Source organism: Lagopus muta, chromosome 1, assembly GCF_023343835.1.
Source record: "Lagopus muta isolate bLagMut1 chromosome 1, bLagMut1 primary, whole genome shotgun sequence".
Taxonomy (NCBI): domain Eukaryota; kingdom Metazoa; phylum Chordata; class Aves; order Galliformes; family Phasianidae; genus Lagopus; species Lagopus muta.
Window position 1 is genome coordinate 193,357,685 of NC_064433.1, and position 22,816 is coordinate 193,380,500.

At 54.5% G+C, this 22,816-nt stretch overlaps 2 protein-coding genes across 3 annotated transcripts in view; one reads left to right on the forward strand and one right to left on the reverse strand.

Moving 5' to 3' along the window:
- The window catches only part of FAM168A (family with sequence similarity 168 member A), a 155,485-nt gene extending 146,326 nt beyond the window's left edge, over positions 1–9,159 (forward strand). The window contains exons 6-9 of one of the 2 annotated variants that reach the window (XM_048942219.1): positions 468–610; positions 2,678–2,852; positions 3,983–4,113; positions 4,511–9,159. In XM_048942219.1, coding sequence (XP_048798176.1) covers positions 468–610; positions 2,678–2,852; positions 3,983–4,095 — 431 coding nt within the window. In that variant the 3' untranslated portion in view covers positions 4,096–4,113; positions 4,511–9,159. The remainder of the gene's footprint in view (positions 1–467; positions 611–2,677; positions 2,853–3,982; positions 4,114–4,510) is intronic. The other variant, XM_048942210.1, reaches the window with a different exon arrangement.
- Positions 9,160–12,141: 2,982 nt separating this feature from the next.
- RELT (RELT TNF receptor) lies at positions 12,142–16,767 on the reverse strand. The gene is made up of 10 exons (XM_048942267.1): positions 16,570–16,767; positions 15,575–15,649; positions 15,411–15,493; positions 15,245–15,330; positions 14,333–14,554; positions 13,793–13,873; positions 13,608–13,689; positions 13,325–13,519; positions 13,126–13,231; positions 12,142–12,712 (listed from the first exon to the last, which is right to left on the reverse strand). Exons 1-10 carry the CDS (start codon positions 16,597–16,599, stop codon positions 12,665–12,667), a joined length of 1,008 nt encoding a protein of 335 aa, XP_048798224.1. The 5' UTR covers positions 16,600–16,767; the 3' UTR covers positions 12,142–12,664.
- Between the last annotated feature and the right edge of the window lie 6,049 nt (positions 16,768–22,816).

The window sequence follows — 22,816 nt, forward strand, 5'->3', positions numbered from 1 at the left end:
TCATGTAGGCAGCAATTTGGAGGACAGAGTGCAGCCCTTTCCAGGCAAGAACAACCGTATCCAGCCCTCGGAATGCTGCTGACACCTGAATACCTCCAGGCAGCGGATTTGAAGCTGGATGCCCTATTTTGCAGAGGGAAGAGCCAGAGGAAGGGTCCTGCACTGGGTAGCAGTGGTTGCAGTGGTTTGTGAGCATGGGGGTTGGATGTTTGTGATGCTGGTGCTGCCCTTGGCAGCTTCTCTCAGCTGGGAGGCTGTTTTTCCCCCTGATAAGACTCCCTCCTGCCCCACAGTCCATCCCCTTTGCTCTAAGTGATGCTGCAGCTGCATCCCTCCTACCAACAGCATCTCTCCCAGCCAAGCTCCAGGGGGCAGCAGGACCTGGGGCCAAAGTTGTAAGCCCTGTGGCTGTCTCACCAGGAGCAAACCTCCCCCTCACCTCCTCTGCTTTGGTCTTTCTTTGCCAGGGTACACTGCGGGGACTCCCTACAAGGTCCCACCAACCCAGAGCAACAACGCGCCTCCTCCCTACTCTCCGTCTCCGAATCCGTACCAAACTGCTATGTACCCCATCAGAAGTGCCTACCCACAGCAGAACCTGTACACCCAGGTATGTGCCTCACTCTGCATCTCCCACCACCACCTGATATCTTCCCTGGAGTCCTTTCCTCCCCAAATCCCACACCTGAATGTTGGGGCTCGGCCGTCAATGTCATACATGAGGTCCCCTTCCCAGTGGCATCTCCATGCCTTGCCCTCCTGCTTCCCATGGCGCAGCCCCCTGTGTCACCTTCACCAGCATGGCCCAGATTTGTGTCCCTGAGCACCTGGCTGGGCTCCCAGTGCCATCTTCCCTCTTCCAACATTGCCACTGCCTCCAGGCATGCACCACAGCCAAGACCCCATGTTGGACAGGTGTCCTCCAATAATCTCCTTGCTGCCCCTTCCTGCAGGAGATAATGAGCTCCCTGCAACTCTCTGGCCCTGCAGCTTTCCTGGCTTTTTTCCTTCTACTTAAATGGCAAATAGGACTTCTCCTGCAGCCATGACCTGGTTTCTCCATGCCAGGTTGAGTCCAAAGCATCTCCTCTGCTCCATTTTGTCCACTTACTTTCCATTAGCTGAGCACAGGGGAAGCTGTTGGGGTCAGACGTGTGCTCAGGTGCTCTCTGCTGGTTCCTGACGTGCTCCCCATCAGCTGGCACAAAAGCTGGCAGCAGTTTTGTCATCAGGCCCAGGCTGCTCTTTGCCACCACTGGGACTTAACCCTATGGGCTGACCCCTGCTGTGCTGGAACCAATGGAGCCTGGTGTTGAGCACAGGCACTTTGCAAGGAAGATGCTGGCTGCTGAGATGAGCACAGGCAGGGGAAAGCTGAATCATAGGATCGTAGACTCACCAAGGTTGGAAAATACCTCCAAGATCTCCCAGCCCAACCATCCACCCATCACCAGTATTTGCCCATTGAAGGCTGTGTCCTGTCCTGATCCTGAGCTGCATCCCAGTGACACCATCCCAGCAAGGGTGTCAGCTGCTCTGTGCTCTGCTCTACCAGAAAGCTTTCTGGCTGATTTCTGTCCCCTTCCTCATCTCTCTTGGCAAGTTCTTCCCTTCCCCAGTGTAATGCAGTGTGCCTACAGTCTGCCCTATCAGCCTGAAAGGAAGAAGTAATCTGATAGTTCATCCATTTCTCCTTTCCCCCCTTCATCCATACCTGTAGGGCTTCTCCCACGCCTGCCCCAAACTGCAATAAGATCTCCTCTCATTGTTCTCAGCCCTCTGATCCTTCTGACCTTCCCTGTTCTCGCAGCACTGCACTGCTCACGTTTTGGGATCGCCGTTACATGGGATGTGGGGCTTTCTCTGCTGACTCCTTTCTTTTCCTCCCATCCATTTTCTCCCCCTTGTTTCCAACTCCCTCGGGTCTCAGCAGCCCAGGTTTCAGAGCCCCTCTGTCTCCCTTTGGAAACCCGAGGAGATGGTGCTCCCTTTTGTCTGCCCGCTTCCCGTGCCGACGTTGGCCCTTTGGGATCAGATGCGGCAACAGCTCCTCCTTTCTTTCCATCTCTTGCTCATTTTGCATGCCAGCAGCCAATATATTTTGGACCCAGCCCCATTTCATCCCATCAAATCATGCAGCATAAAGTGTGGCATCGTTAAGGTTGGGAAAGACTGCTTTTTCCATCGAGTCCAACCCAGCTGACCCATTGCAGCCGTGCCCCCTACCCACGATCGTAGAATCATAGAATTGCTCAGGTTGGAAAAGACATTAAGGATCATCAAGTCCAACTGCATCCAGCCATCCTACCCTAACAACCCTCCTCTAAATCACGTCCCTGAGCACCACACCCAAATGGTTTTTAGACACATTCAGGGATGGTGACTCAACCACCTCCCTGGGAAGCCCATTCCAGTGCTTATGGCACTGGGTTTGCCTTGTGATGCCAACCCCATTCCCGTTGGAGGAATAAATAAATCCTTCTGCTTGAAATTGTCCTGGGGGAAAGGGGTGGAGGCTGGGAGAACTTCTAGAGAATGGGAAAAAATGTGGATCGGGGGTTTGTCTTCCGTGCCTCGAAGCTGTGGGTGCCCCATCCATTGAGACCAGCCGTGCCAGTGCATGCACAGGACGTGGGCTTTCTGTGGGACGACAGAGTGTTTTCCCTTCCTCAAACAGGGAGCTTATTACACCCAGCCAGTGTACGCGGCACAGCCCCACGTTATCCATCACACCACTGTGGTTCAGCCCAACAGCATCCCGTCGGCCATCTACCCGGCCCCCGTCGCTGCGCCCCGGACCAACGGCGTGGCCATGGGGATGGTCGCTGGTACCACCATGGCCATGTCAGCAGGTAAGAAGCTTCCCTGGCCCCAGCAGATCCACAGCAGTGGGTTCATCTCTTGGATGGGACGAACCCAAGCAACGCACGCCGGCAGAAATCAATTCATTTGCACCTTATGCTGATATCACCCGTGAGGTCGCAGAGGAGCTCTTCCATTTGCTGTGCCCTAGAGGGACACGCTTCTGCACTCCGTTCCACAAACAAAGCAACAGCCAAGCTTGCCCTTCTCCACCCACAGTTGCATTTCTACCCTCAAGCTCTTTGTTAAGACGCTTCTGCTCCTGCTGCACACAATGAAACGAGCATTAACCTTGGTTTACACATCACTCTCAAATCCTGTGTGTTGTATGCACAGAATTATTTCAGCCCTGGTAAAACGTGATTGACTGATGGCACATGAAGGCACTGAGCAAGGCTATGGGCCATTTTTTTTTCCAGACCTTCTATTTCGCTCCTCAGCAGTTCTGCACAAAACAATTCATAGCATTGTGCACTGAATTACGCATTGTTCACCCATTTGCATCAGCATTAGTGGAGAAATAGGGCTCTGTTGACTCCCTGTTACACGGAGGGATTGCAGCCTGCGCCTCACAAGAACCACTCCAAGATATTTACTAGTGTTGCTTGCACTGAGAAGTGGGCAGATCTAATTAATGCATGTGGGATGCCCTGAAGAGCAGCCTGTTACTCTTAGAGCAGAGACATTTGAGACCGTATTCTCCATTTAGAATCACCAAGGTTGGAAAAGACCTCAAAGCTCATCCAGTCCAACTGTTCACCTATTCCCAGTAGCTCCCACTAAACCACGTCACTCAACACAGCATCCAGCCTTTCCTTGAACACCCCCAGGCTCGGTGACTCCACCACCTCCCTGGGCATCCATTGCAGTGCCTAAATGGCATTCCAGTGCCATTTTTGTGTCTGCTGAAGGCGCCAGGCACGTTCTCACTTGGAATCCCCAACATATCGTGGCTCAGAGAGGAGGGGATGCTCCTGGTGTGCCCCTGGGCTCTCTGTGCTCTGCTCCTTGGGGCTCTCCAAAGCCTTTTGCACGTGGTGCTGAGTTACAGCGATCCCTTCTCACCCCCCCTGTGCCATGATACCTTCACACCAAGCTTTTCTCCTCGCTGTCGCTGCAGGAACCTTGTTGACCACCCCACAACACACTGCCATCGGAGCACATCCAGTTTCTGTGCCAACGTACCGGGCTCAAGGAACCCCCACCTACAGCTACGTACCGCCGCACTGGTAAACCCACTGGCCAAGTCATGTAAGTGCTGCAGGAGAACTGCCCTCCTTCTGCCTCTGGGACACGGGGACGGAACCATGGGCAGCCCCTCCTGCAGGCTGCTTGCCCAGGGGATGCTCTAAGTGGATGTTAGGTTGTAAACTGGGAAGAATTTCTTCCCAATCTCCTCTCCAAAGAGCAGACAAGCACTGGCACGGGCTGCCCACAGAGTGGTGGGGTGCCCATGCTCAGAACCATGGGGATGTGGCACTTGGGGACACGGTCATTGGGCATTGGGTGGTCATAGAGGTCCTGTGCCCACTGCCAGGCGTTACCTGTGAGCAAGTGTTGCATTTCATGCACACTGAAGTGCACAGGACAAAGAGGACATCCCTCCCTGTGCTCCTAACCCCTCTGCAACGTGTCTGCTCTCTTCCAGATCCGAAGTCAAACATTGTATGCAACTACACAAGTCTTACATCGGGGCTGCAGCCGCTGGACTGCAGCACCTCGTCTGTTTGCAAGAACAAAAGAAAAAAGTGCAAGGGTCACTTTATGCATTCTTTAGTGGTTTTTGTAAAAGCTGCTTTTTTCTAATCTTCTGCCTCTTTATTTTCCTTCCCTCCTCCCTCTCCCCGACCCACATCAGTCGTGTAACACATACTGACACTGAGCAATAGTCAAGTTCTCTCTTCGGTCCTATCGTTTTACAGCTCCGCATATTCACTTTTCAGCATTGCCCAGTCGAGTGGTGCAAAGATCCCCACTTCTTGTTCGTTTGGGTTCTTCTCATCCTTTTTTATTATTGTTATTTTTGTTGTCGTTGTTGTTGACAAGAGCCTAGGTTTCCTTTGACTAGTAAGAGTGGTTGATGTTCAGGGTACTATGTGAAAAGCACAGCGCTGGTAGGCAGGCTTATTCCAATTTGGTTTGGGTATTTTTAGTTGGGTAACATAAATTATTTAATCTTCCTTAACGTATTACAGGAAAATTGGTGTCTTCCAGATAGCTGTCGTGATAGATGATGATGCATTATCTGCAGTGAAATGCTGAACTCATCCCTTGTTTGTAGGAGTAAGAGAATATAACTAGCGACGTAACACGCTTGTTTTAGGAAGTAGGAGGACTGTTCACCATTGGGTCTGCTTTTCAAAACTGGGCAGAGGCATTTGGTGCAAGGGGAATCGAGGGGCAGCGATGCCTTTGGGAAGCTGGGATGCTCTGTGCTGGCCATGTCCCAGCACGGGCAGCTCTTTCCTGGCCACTGCTCGTGGGCAGAGGTGTGCAGGGATGCTGTGGGGTGGGAGAAGAGAGATTTCCAGGCTGGAGAGGCTCTACAGAGCCTGGGGATTTGGGAAAGGAGGTTGGATGGAGAGGAGCCTTCGTGGAGGTTGAGGTGCTGCCATTCGTTGGGCTGTTTGGATTGGGGTCAGCAAAGGAGCCCAAATCCTGGCGTTGTGGAGACAGCTGGTTGGGCTGGGAGATAGTAGGGGTAAGGAGCAGCAATAGCAATAAAGTAATCTTCTGCATCCAGAGGCAACGTGAGGCTGTTCCTGGGTCCTCTGGGGTGTCCCAGTCAAACAGGCAGCACTTGCAGGCAGCTGGAGCTACTTTTCAATTCTTACCCCTAAACACAGCGTAGAAACAAAAGTTCTTCTTCCTTTTTTTTTTTTTCCTAAGAGAAAAATGCAATCATCGTCGTGTGTTGCTTTTTGATGGTTTTCCCTCCACGTGCCAAAGGAGCTCCATCCATCCATCCTTGCGAGTGGTCCCAAGGAGCCATCCCAGAGCCTTGCAAGGAATTGGATCCTTCTCGATGGGAATCAGTCCAATAAGGAGAGAAACCTCTGTAGGGACCCCAAAGGACTGGGGGCTGCTGGTTGTCAGGTCAGTGAGGGGGCAGTTGGTTGCTTCTTCTGCTCTTAATGGAAACCCAGGCAAGCTCCAATTGCCCTCGGTCAGAGGACAGAAAGGACACAAAGTGGTGAAGCCTGAACGCCAGCGCTGTGGGTGGAGGAGGTCATGAGGGTTTCCACCACGTGGTTTCATTGTGTTGCACTTTCATTTTGTATAAAACAGAGAAAAAAAAAGAAAAAAAAAAAAGAAGAAAAAAACAAAAGTTAAAAAAAAAGAGGTAATTAATCACAGTGTTGCCCCCTGTTTAGCTTTGGAAAGCCTCCCTGCCTATAGGCTCAGCACTTAAAGGGAAGGGGGACGTTTGGAAGTAGGGAAACCACATTGTCCTCTGTAACAGGTTGCAATTAAACATGGGCAAAAAAACCAAACAGACGAAAAAAAAAACCAACCCACCATTATCACAAATCACAGGAACCGAAGAGCTCTCAAATACTATTTTTTTTTTATAAATTGTTTTGGCTCTCACAATATTGTCGACTTAGTGTTGGAATTGCCCGTGGATCAGGAGCTGTCTGTCGGTGCTGGAACGCGTTGTCGTGATGGAGGAAGGTCCTTAGTGAATTAACAGGACTGCAGTGAGTCCCAACACTGCCCTGAGGCTGCTCAGCCATCCCTGCGCTGGGGGGAGCTGTCTGAATTCTCAGCCTTGGCCAGGAAGATGCGGGGTGCGCTGCTGAAAGGGGAGAAAAGGCTGAGTTTGAGGGGTGAAGTGCCGTTCACGGCACAGAGGAACCCCCCGATGGACACGGCCTCCTCCTCACTGTGCTTTTTTAAAGGCATTTTGCAGTTCCCCCTAATCAAAGCTCTGAATTTCAGGCTCGGTCTGAAAATGACAGATTTTTTCATCAAAACAGGCTGAGGCTATAAAGTTAGAAGGGAAAAGGGAAAACCCCTCCATCTGTTACCACAGACGAGACCTGACGAGGGTCAGGTGGCTTTATTTTCATCCCTCTGCTTGGATCAGTGGCAGATTTCGTCAATCTTCCCCATTGTGCTTGGGTAGAAATACCCAGTGGCGCCGTCACGGCGTGAGGAGGCGAACCTTGTTGTGGTGAGCCCATCTTGGGACTTGGGCCGACCCTGGGGGGCTTGGGAAGCCCTCTGGGGAGATATTTGATCCCCTTTCGGAGTGGTTTCCCCAGTGGAATTTGTTTGGGAAGAAGCAGGTTGGGAGGTCAACCCATGATGGGGTAGAGCGCGGTGCGAGTGCAGGACCAAGGGGTGAGTAGGCAATGGTTGTGCTGTGAGCAGCTCCATCCAGTTCCCACCCTGGGACAGAGTTCTCCAACCCCAACTCATCTCGTTTCATGATGGCAAGGTGGGCTTTTGGAGCGTGGGGTGATGGATTTGGGGTGGAATGGGATTTCCATTGCTAAACCTTGACCTCTTGGCACCTTTAGGACCATCTGGGAGGGACGGAGTTGTGGGATTGTAGAGTGGGTTGAAGCCGGGGTCAACTCTGTGGGTAAGGTTTGCTCCTGGAGGCACTGCCTCTTTCTCTGTTGACATTCCTCATGGTGAGATAAAGGAACCCAGCAGGACTTTGTCACTCTGCTGTCCCGACTGCTGGGGTGACAAAGCTCCCTGGGTTGACACCACTGGGGACACCCAAGCATCACACGCTGCAGTTGGGCTGGTGATGGTGAAGGTTGGTGAGCAGGAAGAAAAGGGATTTCCCTCACTGGGGGGGGACAGGGCTACGCTCTATGCCAGAGCAAGGTTAGGATGTCCCAGGGGGTGATGGAGGCCAAGCAAAACTCCAGCAAGAGGAGGGGGAAAGTGTTAAGAAAATTGTTATCAAACCGCAGCTGTGGCCGTTGCCCGATCCCACCTCCAACTTCTGCACCACAACGCACTGCAATGCAGGACTCAAAGCCTGTGCTGCCCCAGCCCCATGCAAAGCCCGGAGCCCCTGGCTCTGATGGGCAGCAGCAACCCTGTAAAGCTTCTTTGCAGCTTGGGTGTGTAATTGAAGCACTTTTTACCGTGTTACGTAAAGTTGTTTTGTTTTGTTTTTTCCCCTTGGTTTGGTGACAAATGTTTGCTATTCTTGAGGAGCGTGGTGGGCATAAAGTGGTCCCCAGTGGGGCCAAGGAGTGAGGGCATACCAAGAAACTCCTCCCATATGGGGGTTTGCATTCAGTGCTCAAATCCAACCAGCCAAAGACAGCAATAAGAGCCGTTGTGTCCTCGTAAGTCCGCTTCTCAGTTTTATTTGGTCAAACGGTCAATATTTTCAGTCCAAGTGAGGGCTGCGGTTCCTTCTGCCTCTGTCACCCTGATGTCCTCCCCATGGCTTTAACCCGTGGCAGTTTGCTTTCCATCTCTTTCTTTTCCCTTTGGCTGTTGGCTCCCCATGGCCCCGACGCGCTGTTGCTCTGCTATAGGGAAATATAGGGCAGAAAGCCTGGAAGGAAGGGAGGAAGGAGAGCTGTGGCAAGGCGTCACCATTTGGCACTTACAGAGTCACCAGCAGTCAGGTGATAACGGATTTTTTGGAGTGTCTGGAAAACAGGAATAGCAAAAGATGTCATCTGATGGCAGCTTTCCCCAACTGGATGCGATGAGTTTGTAGGAAAATGCCCAACGCGACGCCTCAGCACTGCATCCTTGGGATGGAGCTGCAAGGCTGCAGCCATTGGGAGACATAGCAAGGAAGGGGAAAAAGGGCACGAGGAGGCACCCCAAAACTGCCCCCCCAAAACCACAGAGCCTCCTCGTGCCCTAGCACCAAGCAGAGCAAACCCCCATCCATCTTTCTGTCTCATTTCTTGGCCCGTTCTGACCGACGGGACAGCTGGGATCCGCTCGTTTTTAAACAGCGTTGGAACTCTTTAAGCAAAAATATATATACATATTAAAAAAATACGTAAATACATAAAAAAAAAAAAGAAAAAAAAAAGAAAAAAAATAAGTAAACACGTCTTCCAAGTCTCCACGGTGTGTAGGGAACATGGCCTCGAACTGACACGTTGGGAAGCCCCGCAGCCGCGGCTTGTGACTATGAAGTGTAAATCTGGGTTTTCTCATTTGTTTTCCGTTCCGTTTTCCGTTCTGAAGATCAGCTCTTGATCTCCCTGACAGATTTCAGCCAAGAGTTTGTAACTGTACGATATTTACTGTAAGATGTAGAACATTCGATAACTATTAAAATGTTTCCAGAAAAAAAAAAGGAAGAGGGTCGGTGGCTTGTTTTGGTTTTGGTTTTGGTTTTGTCTTTTTTTTGAGTTGCGAAGCGATGGGGTTCCACCTCCAAACCAGCCCCCAGGTGGTTGGTGGGGCTGGAAGGAGCCCAACCCTTGGGTTATCCCATGTCCCAACATGGCCATCTGCCCCCAGGTGGTTGGCAGGCCTTAAGGGACACCCCAACACGTGAGTCGTCCCATACCCCAACATGGCCAACTGCCCCCATGTGGTTGGTGGGCCTTGAGGGACTTCAAAGCATGGGTTGTTCCATGTCACAGCATGGCCACCTGCCTCCAGATCATTGGTGGGGCTGGAAGGACCCCAACCCTTGGGTTGCTCATTATCCCAACGTGGCCAACTGCCCTCAGGTGGTTGGTGGGTGCCATGAGAAACCCCAACCCATAGGTTATCCCATGGCCCAACATGGCCAACTGCCACCAGGTGGTTGGCAGGCTTTAAGGGACCCCAACATAGGGGTCGTCCCATATCCCAACGTGGCCAACTGCCCCCAGGTGGTTAATGAGCCTTGAGGGACCCCAATCCATAGGTTATCCCATGTCCCAACATGGCCATCTGCCCCCAGGTGGTTGGTGGGCCTTGAGGGACTTCAAAGCATGGGTTGTTCCATGTCACAGCATGGCCACCTGCCTCCAGATCATTGGTGGGGCTGGAAGGACCCCAACCCTTGGGTTGCTCATTATCCCAACGTGGCCAACTGCCCTCAGGTGGTTGGTGGGTGCCATGAGGAACCCCAACCCATGGGTTATCCCATGTCCCAACATGGCCATCTGCCCCCAGGTGGTTGGCAGGCCTTAAGGGACCCCAACACGTGGGTTGTCCCATATCCCAACGTGGCCAACTGCCCCCAGGTGGTTAATGAGCCTTGAGGGACCCCAATCCATAGGTTATCCCATGTCCCAACATGGCCATCTGCCCCCAGGTGGTTGGCAGGCCTTAAGGGACACCCCAACACGGGGGTTGTCCCATATCCCAACATGGCCAACTGCCCCCAAGTGGTTGGCAGGCCTTGTGGGACTTCATAGCATGGATTGTTCCATGTCACAGCATGGCCACCTGCCTCCAGATCATTGGTGGGGCTGGAAGGACCCCAACCCTTGGGTTGTTCCATATCCCAACATGGCCATCTGCCCCCAGGTGGTTGGTGGGCGCCATGTGGAACCCCAACCCATGGGTTATCCCATGTCCCAACATGGCCATCTGCCCCCAGGTGGTTGGCAGGCCTTAAGGGACCCCAACACGTGGGTTGTCCCATATCCCAACGTGGCCAACTGCCCCCGGGTGGTTAATGAGCCTTGAGGGACCCCAATCCATAGGTTATCCCATGTCCCAACATGGCCATCTGCCCCCAGGTGGTTGGCAGGCCTTAAGGGACACCCCAACACGGGGGTTGTCCCATATCCCAACATGGCCAACTGCCCCCAAGTGGTTGGCAGGCCTTGTGGGACTTCATAGCATGGATTGTTCCATGTCACAGCATGGCCACCTGCCTCCAGATCATTGGTGGGGCTGGAAGGACCCCAACCCTTGGGTTGTTCCATATCCCAACATGGCCATCTGCCCCCAGGTGGTTGGTGGGCGCCATGTGGAACCCCAACCCATGGGTTATCCCATGTCCCAACATGGCCAACTGCCACCAGGTGGTTGGCAGGCTTTAAGGGACCCCAACATAGGGGTTGTCCCATATCCCAACGTGGCCAACTGCCCCCAGGTGGTTAATGAGCCTTGAGGGACCCCAATCCATAGGTTATCCCATGTCCCAACATGGCCATCTGCCCCTAAGTGGTTGGCAGGCTTTGAGGGACTTCAAAGCATGGGTTGTTCCATGTCACAGCATGGCCACCTGCCTCCAGATCATTGGTGGGGCTGGAAGGACACCAACCCTTGGGTTGCTCCATATCCCAACATGGCCATCTGCCCCCAGGTGGTTGGTGGGTGCCATGAGGAACCCCAACCCATAGGTTATCCCATGTCCCAACATGGCCATCTGCCCCCAGGTGGTTGGCAGGCCTTAAGGGACCCCAACACGTGGGTTGTCCCATATCCCAACGTGGCCAACTGCCCCCGGGTGGTTAAATGAGCCTTGAGCAACCCCAACCCATAGGTTATCCCATGTCCCAACATGGCCATCTGCCCCCAGGTGGTTGGCAGGCCTTAAGGGACCCCAACACGTGGGTTGTCCCATATCCCAATGTGGCCAACTGCCCCCAGGTAGTTAGTGAGCCTTGAGGGACCCCAACCCACGAGTTGACCCATGTCCCAATAGGTCCAGCATGGTCCTGTAGGCTTGAGATAGGGTTAGGGACATGCCTACGGGAAGAATGATGGGGGAGCTGCATGGTGATGCTCCCCAAGCATTTAATCTCCATCCCTGCAGCTCAGCAGATGAAGAAGGTGTCCATCAAGCACTGCCTTTGTCCCCAACCTCAGCACCATGAGGCACAGAGCTGGGTGCTGCTGTCTGTGGGGTCAGCAGAGCCATGGGCACGATGTAGGATCAGCTCCCACGTGGTCCCACATCTCCTTCTAAGGCCACCACTGCTGTCCTGCTGCTTTGCTCAGCCCCACAGGATCCTTTGGGTGTCACTGCCACCACAAGGCCACCTCTGGGTCAAGTGACATCTCTAAAGGACAAGGGACCATCTGCATCTCCAGATGAGGATAGATTGTGGCCTATGGACCACAGGGGCACTTGAGGTGGCAGTGCCACAGCCTGGGCCATCAGTGGTTGCTGTCGCCATGCTATGGAGGAGGACATCCCATATACCTCATGCAGCAGCTGCTCTAGAAACCCCACGATGATGCTGTGGCCCCTTTTTGGGGGTGGTCAGGGTGTCCCCAAATGGGCAGAGCCCCCTCCCATGCCCAGGTGTCCCCACTGGGGGTGGAGGAAGAAAGAGGGGAGAGAGAATAAAAGCACCAAACCCCCATCTTCTTTGCCCAAAACAGAGCTCGTTTATTAACGACCACCTCTCCAGCAACAGAGCCAGGAGGCTTCAAATAATAATAATTAAAAAAATTAAGAAAATACAACAGAAACAGCATCAAAGGGCTGGGAAAATCCAGGAGGGGTAATAAATATGGGGAAGGGGCAATGGAGCGCCAGGGGAAAGGGGGGGGGGGGGGGGTGAGGGAGCTGGTGCCAAGCTGCTGCCAGCAGTGATGCTGGGGACAGGGAGGGGTCACCGCTCCTCGTGTCCCATGCTTTAGTGACTTCATTTCCAGAAATTAACCCCAAATGATTAAAAAAAAAACCCAAACCATTAAGAATCCATCGCCTGACCGCCATGAAGGGCCCAACGGGCAGAGCCCTGGTCATCCTGGTGCCACCGTAGTGGGGACATGGATCAGGGGGACAGCCCTTCCTTGTCCCAGGGACATTTCGGCTGCCATCGCCCCACGTGGTGCCCGGGGGTCGCGTGGTGCAGTGTCTGAGCCCCTCACCCTGCATCAGGGCTGGCCTCTGGTGGTGTCACATGGCAAGAGTGCTGTCCCCAAACCGGGCTGCGGAGGGGCTGCCCTGGGAGCAAAAGGGGATGTGATCATAGGGATGTGACGTCCATCTCCCTGCGTTTGGCCCCCATTGCCTCTGCCATCCCATAAATACCCCTTTTTGGTCACTTTTTGGTCACTCACATCTGATTCTTTATTTTATTTTATTTTTTTCCAATAAATATTGAAGTTCTCACTGTGCTGGAGAGCCCCAGAACAGCCTGGGGACGAAGGGCTGTCCCCACACCCTCAATTGCAGAGCATTCACTGTCAGTGCCCTCATTAGGCTTCAGAGTTAACACCTCCCAATCCCAACACAGCATCGCACTGATTTCTCCAAGAAGGATCCCAAAAAGGTGACCACTCCCGGGCCCCCACTGACCACCGTGACCCCAACCCCAGGGTTGTTCCCAACCCACATCCTGTCCCCCAATCCCTCACCTCAGGGTGGCTGTCAGTGCTTTTCAGCCACGACGGCCTCGTGCTGGTGGGGAGAGAATCACCTCCAACACTTGGCTTCTGCTCGGGGATCCGGGACACCCGAAATCTGCATGGGGGCACTCTGTGAGCCCACCCCACCTTGGGATATGGGGTGGACAAATGGGATTCCAACCCCCCCCCCCCAGCTCCACGTGCTCACCTTCCTATGGAGAGAATGGTGATCTCACCGGCAGGTCTGGTGGCTTTGGTGGCTGTGGGGGATGGCAGCACTTGGGGCCACTTCCTCTGGCTGCATCGGGTGCAGGGGGGGTCTGAAGGGGGAGCCGGGCCATGCACTGTGTGCAGGTGCTGCTGGTGGCAGCAGGAGGGGGGAAACTGAGGCAGGAGGTGCAGCCTATGGGGGACAAGGAGTGACAAGAGCCGTGTGGGGGTTCAGTGGGGCTGGAGGGACTCAGAGGGGTTTGAGGGGGGAAGTCTCTCACTTGTAGGCAGGTTTGCAACCCGCTGGTGCTGGCTGCATGCTCTGATGTTCCTTCAGCAGCTCCTCCAGCGCTGCAGCATTTTCTGGAGGTGGGGGCACAGAGAGAGTCACCAGGAGCCACCTGGGGTGGCAGAACCTTCCCTGGCCATTGGGGGGCCCCTTCCCCCTTCCCGGGGGGCTCCCGACCTTTCTTCTCTGTGATGAGGCGCACCAGGACCCCGATGGTGTCCTCATTGGCATCCTCAATCTGGTAGATGGAGCTGGGACCTGGGGACAGATGGAGAAGGCATGAAGAGAAGCGTCCACGGGGATGGGCTTGATGTCCTATGGCCATAGGGACAACGTGGGAGCAAGCAGATGCCATGGGGATGAGCAGGATGCTCCAACCCTAGGGACAAGATAAGAGCAACCAGACACCCTTGGGGATGGGCCCCATGCTCTCCATGGGTTCCCATGCCCACCGTGGCCACAGGACACCATGGTGACCAGATGACATGGGGATGCTCCAACCACTGGGACAAGATGTGAGCGACCAGACGCCACGGGGATGGGCTCGAGCAGATCAAGTTGGCTTCAGGGTGGCGAAGCTGGGTCACGCCTCACACCAACCTCAAACCAACGTCATCACTGGGCCACATTCTGATCCCCTTATGGTCCCAAACCACTTGGGTTCAACGGCAACCAGAGGCAACCCCAGAATACTGGGTGCATGGGAGTGGGGCTCACCGCTGGTGTTGTGCTCGTGTTCCTTGTGTGCTGTGCAGTGGTAGCCCTTCTTCTTCAGCAGGTTGCACACCAGGATGCCCAGCAACCCCATGGCACAGAACACGGGGACGATGGCCAACACGGCCGACTGCGCCGCCGCCGCCTCCTCCGGTTGAAGCTCCCATGTCCCATTGGTCCCCAATGGTCCCCGAGGTGTCACCACGCTCCTGGCTCGCCGTTGGCCTGCAGTCAGGGTTGGATTTGGGAAAATTCCCCCCATTGATGCCATGAGCACTAATCCTGCTTCAAATCCATCACTGGGTTATTTTGGCACTTGAATCTTCCTCAGCTGGATTTGGCAGAGTTCTCCCGTTGGTGCCATGGGCATTGCTCCTATCCCACCCCAAATCCATCACTGGGTTATTTTGGCACCGAATCCTCCTCCTGTGATGGACTTGGCAGATTTTGCCCACTGGTGCCATGAGCATTGATCCTATGCTCACTCCATCATTTCAGTATTTCGGCACCACGTTCCCTCAGGCTGGATTTGGGGGATTTTCCCCATCGGTGCCATCACAGCTCCTACCCCCACATCCATCACCATGTCATTTTGGCATCATATTCTCCTCCCAGGATGGATTTGCTGATGTCCCCCCATTGGTGCCACGAATCCCAGTGCCACGCTCACTCCTTTACCACGTTATTTCAGTACCACATTTCACCCATGCTGGATTTTGGGGTTCCATCATTGGTGCCACAACCACAACTCCTACCCCAAATCCATCACCGCATTATTTTGGCACTGAATCTTCCTGAGCTGGATTTGGCAGAGTTCTCCCATTGGCACCATAAACATTGAACCTATTCCACCCCAAATCCATCACCCCCACGCTCCAAAACCCACAGCTGACCGCACCACCCCACGGCACCCACCTGTGCACCCCGGGGTGCCGTGGGGCGCAGCAGAGCAGGGCAGGCACCGGCCCTGGGGCTCCCTATGGCCATCAGGGCTGTAAAACCTGTGGGATACGGTGAGATGAGCACAGGGGTATCCATGCAAACCCCCCCACCTCCCCACTGCACGGCACCCCACGCTCACCCGTGCAAGCAGGCGCACGGTGCATCCCCTGCAGAGGAAGAGCCAGGGGGACAGGGGCGGCAGCTCTGTGCTGTGCTGCACGTCTACAGGGAGGGAAAGAGGGTGGTGAAGGGGTGCAGGCTGCATGGCACGGGATGGGGGCATCACCCACGGGCAACACTCACCCCAAGGGGTTCCTCTCCAGGTGGGCATCGCAGCAGCTCGCAGGCTGTGGTCCCCATGCAGGGGCTGCTCAGCACCTGGGGGAGAAGAGGGGTGTTCAGCAGGGTGCAGCAGGGGAGAATGCATTGCAAAGGACAGGATGAAAGGTATTGTGAGGGACAGGGCAGGTGCAATCCCGTTGCGTGCATCGTGGTGGGCGCAATGCTGTCACAAGCAACGGGATGGAAGCAAAGCTTGCTGTGTGTGCTGTTGGGAATGGGATGGAAGCAAGGCTTTATGGTGGGTGCAATCGCATCACAAGCAGTGCAATGGCTGCAAAAGCACTGCATGCATCATGGTGTGGGTGCAGATGCACAATGCAACGGGATGGATGCAGTGGGATGGATGCTCCACGGTGGGTGCAAACTCGCAAGCAATGGGGTGGGTGCAAACTCATTGCACGCGCAATGGTGGTGGGTGCAAATAGGTCCCAGGCAATGGGAGGGATGCAAAACCACTGCATGCCCTATGGCAGGTGCAAATGCACCACAAGCAGTGGGACAACTGAAACAGGGTGGATGTAAACTCACTGCACGCACTACGGTAGGTGCAGACTGATCACGAGCAATGGATGGGTGGGTGGGTGGTGCAAACCCCCACTGTGTGCAGCATGGTGAGTGCAAACCTGTGGCAAGGAATGGGGGGGGGCTGCAAAGCCCTTCCGTGCACTGCAGCTGATGCAAACCTGTCAGCAGCAAGAGGATGGCTGCAAGAACACCGCATGCACTGCAGCAGATGCACACCACCCCAGTTCTGCAGCAGCCCAGCAGATGCACAGCCATTAGAAACAACATTGGAACTGGGGCCACGTGGGGTGGAGGACAGTGGCAATCCCAGGATGGGAAAACCCCACGGGACACCCCCAGAGTAAAATGGGACATTTGGGGGGCATTTGGGGTTTTAGAATTGGAAGAACCGAGATGAGACGTGCAGGGGGATGGGATGAGGCTGTACTCACCCCCAGGACAGCGAGGAGCCACCAGCACATGCCCAAGCTCTGCAGCCACTGGGGCCACCTGTGGGGACACGGCACAAGGAAACGGTGTCACTCCTCCCTGATTCCTGCACAGGGGACAGCAAGGGCTTTTGGGTCTGGGGCCCAAAAAGCCCACATAGGGGGACTTGGGAGGTTATCCACTAGCACAGCCTTTGCAAGGGAGCAGTCAGCTGGAAAATAACCCTGTGAGAGGGGAGGAATTGGGTTATTTCACAGCTGGAATGCTCTCCCCTGGCCCCATTTGCTGCAGCGCTGCCAAGCAGCACAGTTGGGTTTGGGATTACTTCCCAAGCCTTGAGGTTTTCCTTCTAAAAGGAGCAAAGCACCTCCACAACTAGAAAAAAAACCCAACATTAAGCACCATTATAATAGAACAAAACAACCTCGTGACCAAAAAGCCCCAATATTTTGCATCCTTACCCCAATATGTGGCACCCTTGTGCTAGAAAAAAACCCAACGCCTTCAGGACCAAAACCTCCAATATTTTGCATCCTTACCCCAACATTTGCCATCCTTACAATAGACCAAAACACCCTTGCAACCAAAAAAACACCCCAATATCTTACAGGAGCCCCTTTGGGAGCAGTGGAATCGCAGCCCACAGCGGCTCAGCGCCCAAAGGAAACCCAATTTTAGCTCAGTAGGAATCCAGCACTCACACCTCCCATTTTAGGGCCGCTCACGCAATCCCACTCCCTTCCTGCAGAGGATTTGCTAAATCTGATGGCAGCTGAACACCAATTTCTCTCCCAGTGCCATCGGCTCCAGTGCCCCCAGCGCCATCGGTGCAGCTCAGCGCACTCCCTCCCGTCTCCTTGCGTTTAATTGAAGGCAAATCATTAAAAGCTGATTGGAAGTTCCCCCAGGAATGGGGTGAAATCCTTGGCGAGGGCCCCGGTGTGCGCTCAGAAATTCATCAGGGTTGGCAAAATAAAACAGAACGGTGGAAAATCCCAACATCTAAATCAGCATTGCTGGGCTATCGTTGGGATGGCATGTGCACGCATAGGGGCAAACCCCCAAACCTCTGAGTTCTTCTACCTCCAGTGCTGCAAAGGAGAGAATTATCTGGGGGCACAAATCTCCCTCCATATCCCAGGATGCTTGGTTTTGCTTTGGGCAATGCTGTTGTTATATCAGGCAACGCTCATCCAATGCTCTCAGGACATCACTATGCCCCAAATCCTATTAAAGGCCTTTGAGTGCAGCTCTGCCCTTCTCTACACGTCCCAAAATCTGCTGGGACCGGAGGCACCGAAGCTCTGCGGGGGAAGGAACAGATGCTGCAAACCTTCAGCACGGATATTTCCTGCTCCGGAGCAAAATGATCGGCATCCTCCCCTGCACAGCACTGCCCAGCCCCAGAGCGTCACTGCAAAGAGAAATAAATGCATACACACACAATTAAAAATGTATTTCCAAGCAAGCAAATAATAATAATAATGATAATAATTAGTCACCTCAACCCAAAGAGCCTTTCAGCCAACCTCGACCCAGTGAGCAGATTCTGCCAACACCGACCCGACCGATGGATCCCCTCTGCTGACACCAGTGATGGATCCTTTCCACCAACCTCAACCCCATGAGAGGATCCTTTGGGCCAGTCAAACGATGCGTCCTCTCTGCTGACAGTGACCCAATGATGGATCCTTCCTGCTAACCCAATGATGGATCCTTGCTGCCAACCCCGACCCAACAAGCGGCCCTTTCCACCAACCCCAACTCGACAACGGGCTCCCTTTGATGATGCCAACCCAAGTGGGTCCTCCCTGAGATGCCAACAAGGGATCCTTTCCAGCAAGCCCAAGACAACAAGAAGGCCCGTCCCATCGACCCAACGCTGGGTCCTCTCCACCAGCGCCAACCCGATGAGCAGATCCAGTTCTTCTACCCAATGATGGATCCTTTCTGCCACCCTGATCCAACAAGCGGCCCTTTCCACCAACTCCAACCCAATGATGGCTTCTCTTTGGTGATGCCAATTCAGCGAGCAGGTTCTTCTCTCTGATGATGTCAACCCAACCAGCTGGTCCTCTACAACAATGCCAACAAAGGATCCTTTCCACCAACCCTGACACAACAAGAGGGCCCGTCCCATCGACCCAACGCTGGGTCCTCTCCACCAGCGCCAACCCGATGAGCAGATCCAGTTCTTCTACCCAATGATGGATCCTCTCTGCCAACCCCAACTCAACAAGCGGCCGTTCCGCCAACCCTGACACAATTATGACTTCTCTTTGACAACGCCAACCCAATGAGTGGGTTCTCCCTGATGGCGTCAACCCAAAAAGCGGGTCCTTTCTGACAATACCAATGATGGATCCTTTCCACCAACCCCAACACAATGAGAGGGTCCATTCCATCGGCCCAACGCTGGGTCCTCTCCACCAATGCCAGCCCAATGTGCAGATCCTTTTCACCAACCCAACGATGGATCCTTGCTGACAACCCTGACCCAATTATGAGCTCTTTCTGACAACGCCAACCCAGCAAGCGGGTTCTCTCTGATGATGCTGACCCAGTGACGGGTCCTTCGACTGAATAAACCCAAAGACCAAAGCCTTTTTGGGGTGGGTGGCCCCCCATAGCAACCCACTGCTAAAAAGAACCAACAGCTTCACCACCCTGCAGGCACAACTCGTGTGCTGTGCGTGCTTGGGGACGGGTGGAAAAATAATTAAAGTCGATTCTGTCATGAAGTGGGAAATCCCTTGAATGCCCCTGGGTGTAGTGGGGCATCCCCATAAAGCTGCCCCACGTGACGCTGCTGATAAGGAGCCATTATGTGCTGGAGTGGTTTATAAATTGAATGAATGAGCAATTAGCACGCAGCATCACTCATCTGGGATGCAGCTGCTGCGCGATGGGGGTGGCTACAGGCTGGTGTCAGGATGCGAGGGCACCAAGCTGTGCCCCAGTTCCTCCCAGTCACCATGGGGGCAGAAAGGAGGCTCGAGAGCAGCTCAAAGCTCGGAGACAGCAGCACACAGTCCCAGACTGACCTCAAACCTCAAATACCACAGACAGCCACAATTTGGGAAGGGAGAGGAAAAGCCAGGGACAGGAGCAGGCAGCAGCACGTGGTGCTGCAATGCAGATCCCCGTGCTGAGCACCCTCCGGTGACCCCTCACTGGTGCCACGTGTCCCAGCACCGGCAACAGCCTCGTGTGGGGCTGTTAAATCCTTCCTGGGGAGAGGTGTTTGGGGCTGTGTGGTGATGCCTATGGGATGGGGAGCACTCACCCTGAGGTATTTGGGGTGCTATGAGGGGATTTGTGCACCAGCAGGGGATGGGATGGAGGGGATGAGGGGCACAACGGTGGGTGGGATAGGGGCAGGTCTGAGCATCAGCACTTATAAGTGATTGCCCCCTTCCCCCCTCAGCCCTGCCTGCTGGGATCTGGGGAGCATCCAGCTGGCCCCATGCTTTTCATGCCGTCGTTCCAAAGCCAACAGACACAAAGAAGCTTGGAGAGTTCTGGCACTGGGGATATATTTGGAGGAGCTCTGAAAACTCCGGGAGCAGGACTTGCCCCAAAGGACCTCAGCCCCACTTCACAGAACCACAGAACCCCAGGGGTTGGAAGGGACCTCCAAAGATCATCGAGTCCAACCCCCCTGCCAAAGCAGGTTCCCTACACCAGGCTTCATATGGGGATGATGGGATGCCCCAAGTAGAAACCAATTATCCAGCGTCACAATTGGCTGCTTGGTGGGGGACAACCCAACTTTTGCAAGCCCCAGGATGGGATTTTTTTGTACCCCAAAATAAAACAAGCCCTTAAGGGCCCCCTCCCTTAACCCAGCCCACAAGCTAAGCGTGCCCACAGGGATTCAAGGCAGGGTTTCCCCTCCACACGCAGCTTAGGGTTTCAGCTGATTGCTCCCAGAGATAACAGAGAACAAGGAGCGACTGTATGGGGACACTTTGGGAACAGCAGCTTGGCCACCTGGGCAGCACAAGGGGGGATTGTCCAGCTGAAACCCAACGCCGTCACAACTCTGCCACCAAAACCCAACACTAGGTTTGTGGGAACGAATAACAACCCTTCATTGACTTTCAGAACAGAGCCAAGCGATCCCAGAGGCACCGTAGTGCCAATCCCCAATTTGGGAAGCCACCCCCGCTCACAGCATCCCAGCAGTAGAGGGAACAGGGCTGAAAACGCTGCGATTTTCCACCACCAGATTAAAGCAAGAGGGGAAAAAAAAACAAAACCAAATCCCAGCTCCTATTTTTCCAGATGGCCACCGTGGAGTTTTCCATAACCTACTTTCTCCACTCCTCTTCTGCTCTATATCCTCACCGCGGCTGCAGCCGGGGGGCCGCTTGGGGGGGGGGCATCTCCAGCTGCTGCCTCACACAGCGACACTTTGGGGACAAAGCTGAAGCAGCAAATCCTCGCCCCCCCTCCCACCTCCCCTAATTTGTATTATAGCTCCTCATAGACGCATCACCCGAGCCCTCCAACCCCCCCAAATAATCAACCCCAGATCAACCCGGATAAGAAACGTCACCCCTTACCTGTCCTCACCGCGGGGGTGACGCGGGGGTGACACCGACGCGGTTCCCACGGGGGCGCCCCATTGAGGCTGGGCGGCCGCTCTTTATGAATGAACGCTCCGTCTCCCGCGGGCGCGCTACTCCCGCTAGCCACGCCCCCCTCCCTTGTGACGTCACAATGCGGGGCTTCCCCCATCCCCCTCCCCCCCGCCCATCCCGCGATGACGTCAGCGCCACGCTCGGAGGATTCCCCCGCCCCTCCCGCGCGCAGCGCCCCCTGCCGGCGGGTTTGGAGGGGAGGGGGAAATGGAGCGCCCCCCCAAAGGGGTTTTTTGGGGGGCAAAACAGAGGAAAAAAGTGAAATCCTGGCGTGGGAGGCGCTGCAGAGAGAGTTGGGAAAGATAGGATTTCTTCTGCCTTGCGTGGAGTCTCTGTGAGGGCACCCCGGGGTGCTTGCAGCCCGTTGTTTGCAGTGCTGAATGTCACCCTGTCCCCAGACCCCTCGGGGAAGCTGTGCCGTGATGGGGACACCGCGCCGAGCCCCTCGGTGGGTCCGGATCTGCTTCCTTTGTCCCGGTGGTGTCCCCATGGTGGCCACCTCTTGCATGTCCCCATCCTCACCCAAAGTCCCCATCCTCACTCTGATGTCCCCACCCCATTGTCCCCATCCTCATCCCAATGTCTCCACCCCAATGTCCCTATCCTCACTCCGATGTCCCCATCCAATGTCCCCATCCAATATTCCCACCCAATGTCCCCATCCTCACCCAGTGTCCCACCCAATGTCCCCATCCTCACCCCATTGTCCCATCCTCACCCAGTGCCCCATACAATGTCCCCATCCCCACCCCAATGTCCCCATCCTCACTCCGATGTCCCCATCCAAGGTCCCCATCCAATATCCCCACCCAATGTCCCCATCCTCACCCAGTGTCCCACCCAATGTCCCCATCCTCATCCCAATGTCCCCATCCACACTCCAATGTCCCCACCCCAACATCTCATCCCCACTCCAATGTCCCCATCCTCACCCCAATGTCCCATCCTCACCCAGTGTCCCATACAATGTCCCCATCCTCACTCCGATGTCCCCACCCAATGTCCCCATCCCCACCCCAATGTCCAATCCTCACCCAGTGTCCCATACAATGTCCCCATCCTCACTCCGATGTCCCCACCCAATGTCCCCATCCCCACCCCAATGTCCAATCCTCACCCAGTGTCCCATACAATGTCCCCATTCCCACTCCAATGTCCCCATACGTCTCATCCTCACCCCAGTGTCCCCATCCTCACTTCAGTGTTCCCACCCAATGTCCCCATCCTCACCCCAACGTCCCCATCCTCACTCCAATGTTCCCACCCAATGTCCCCATTCTCTCACCTCTTTTTTCCCCATCCCAATGTTTCATCCTCATCCCAATGTCCCCATCTTCACCCCCACGTCCCCATCCTCAACCTCTTGTCCCCTTTCTGATGTCCCCATCTTCATTCCAATGTTCCCATCCCAATATCTTCATCCTCACCCTGATGTCCCTATCCTGATATCCCTATCCTTGCCCCGATGCTCCTGCCCTGTTTTCCTAATCCTCACCCCAATGTCCCCGTCCCGATGTCCCCACCCTCACCTCAATGTCCCCATCCCGCTATCCCCATTCTCACACTGGTGTCCCTGTCATATGTCCCCATTTTCACCCCCATG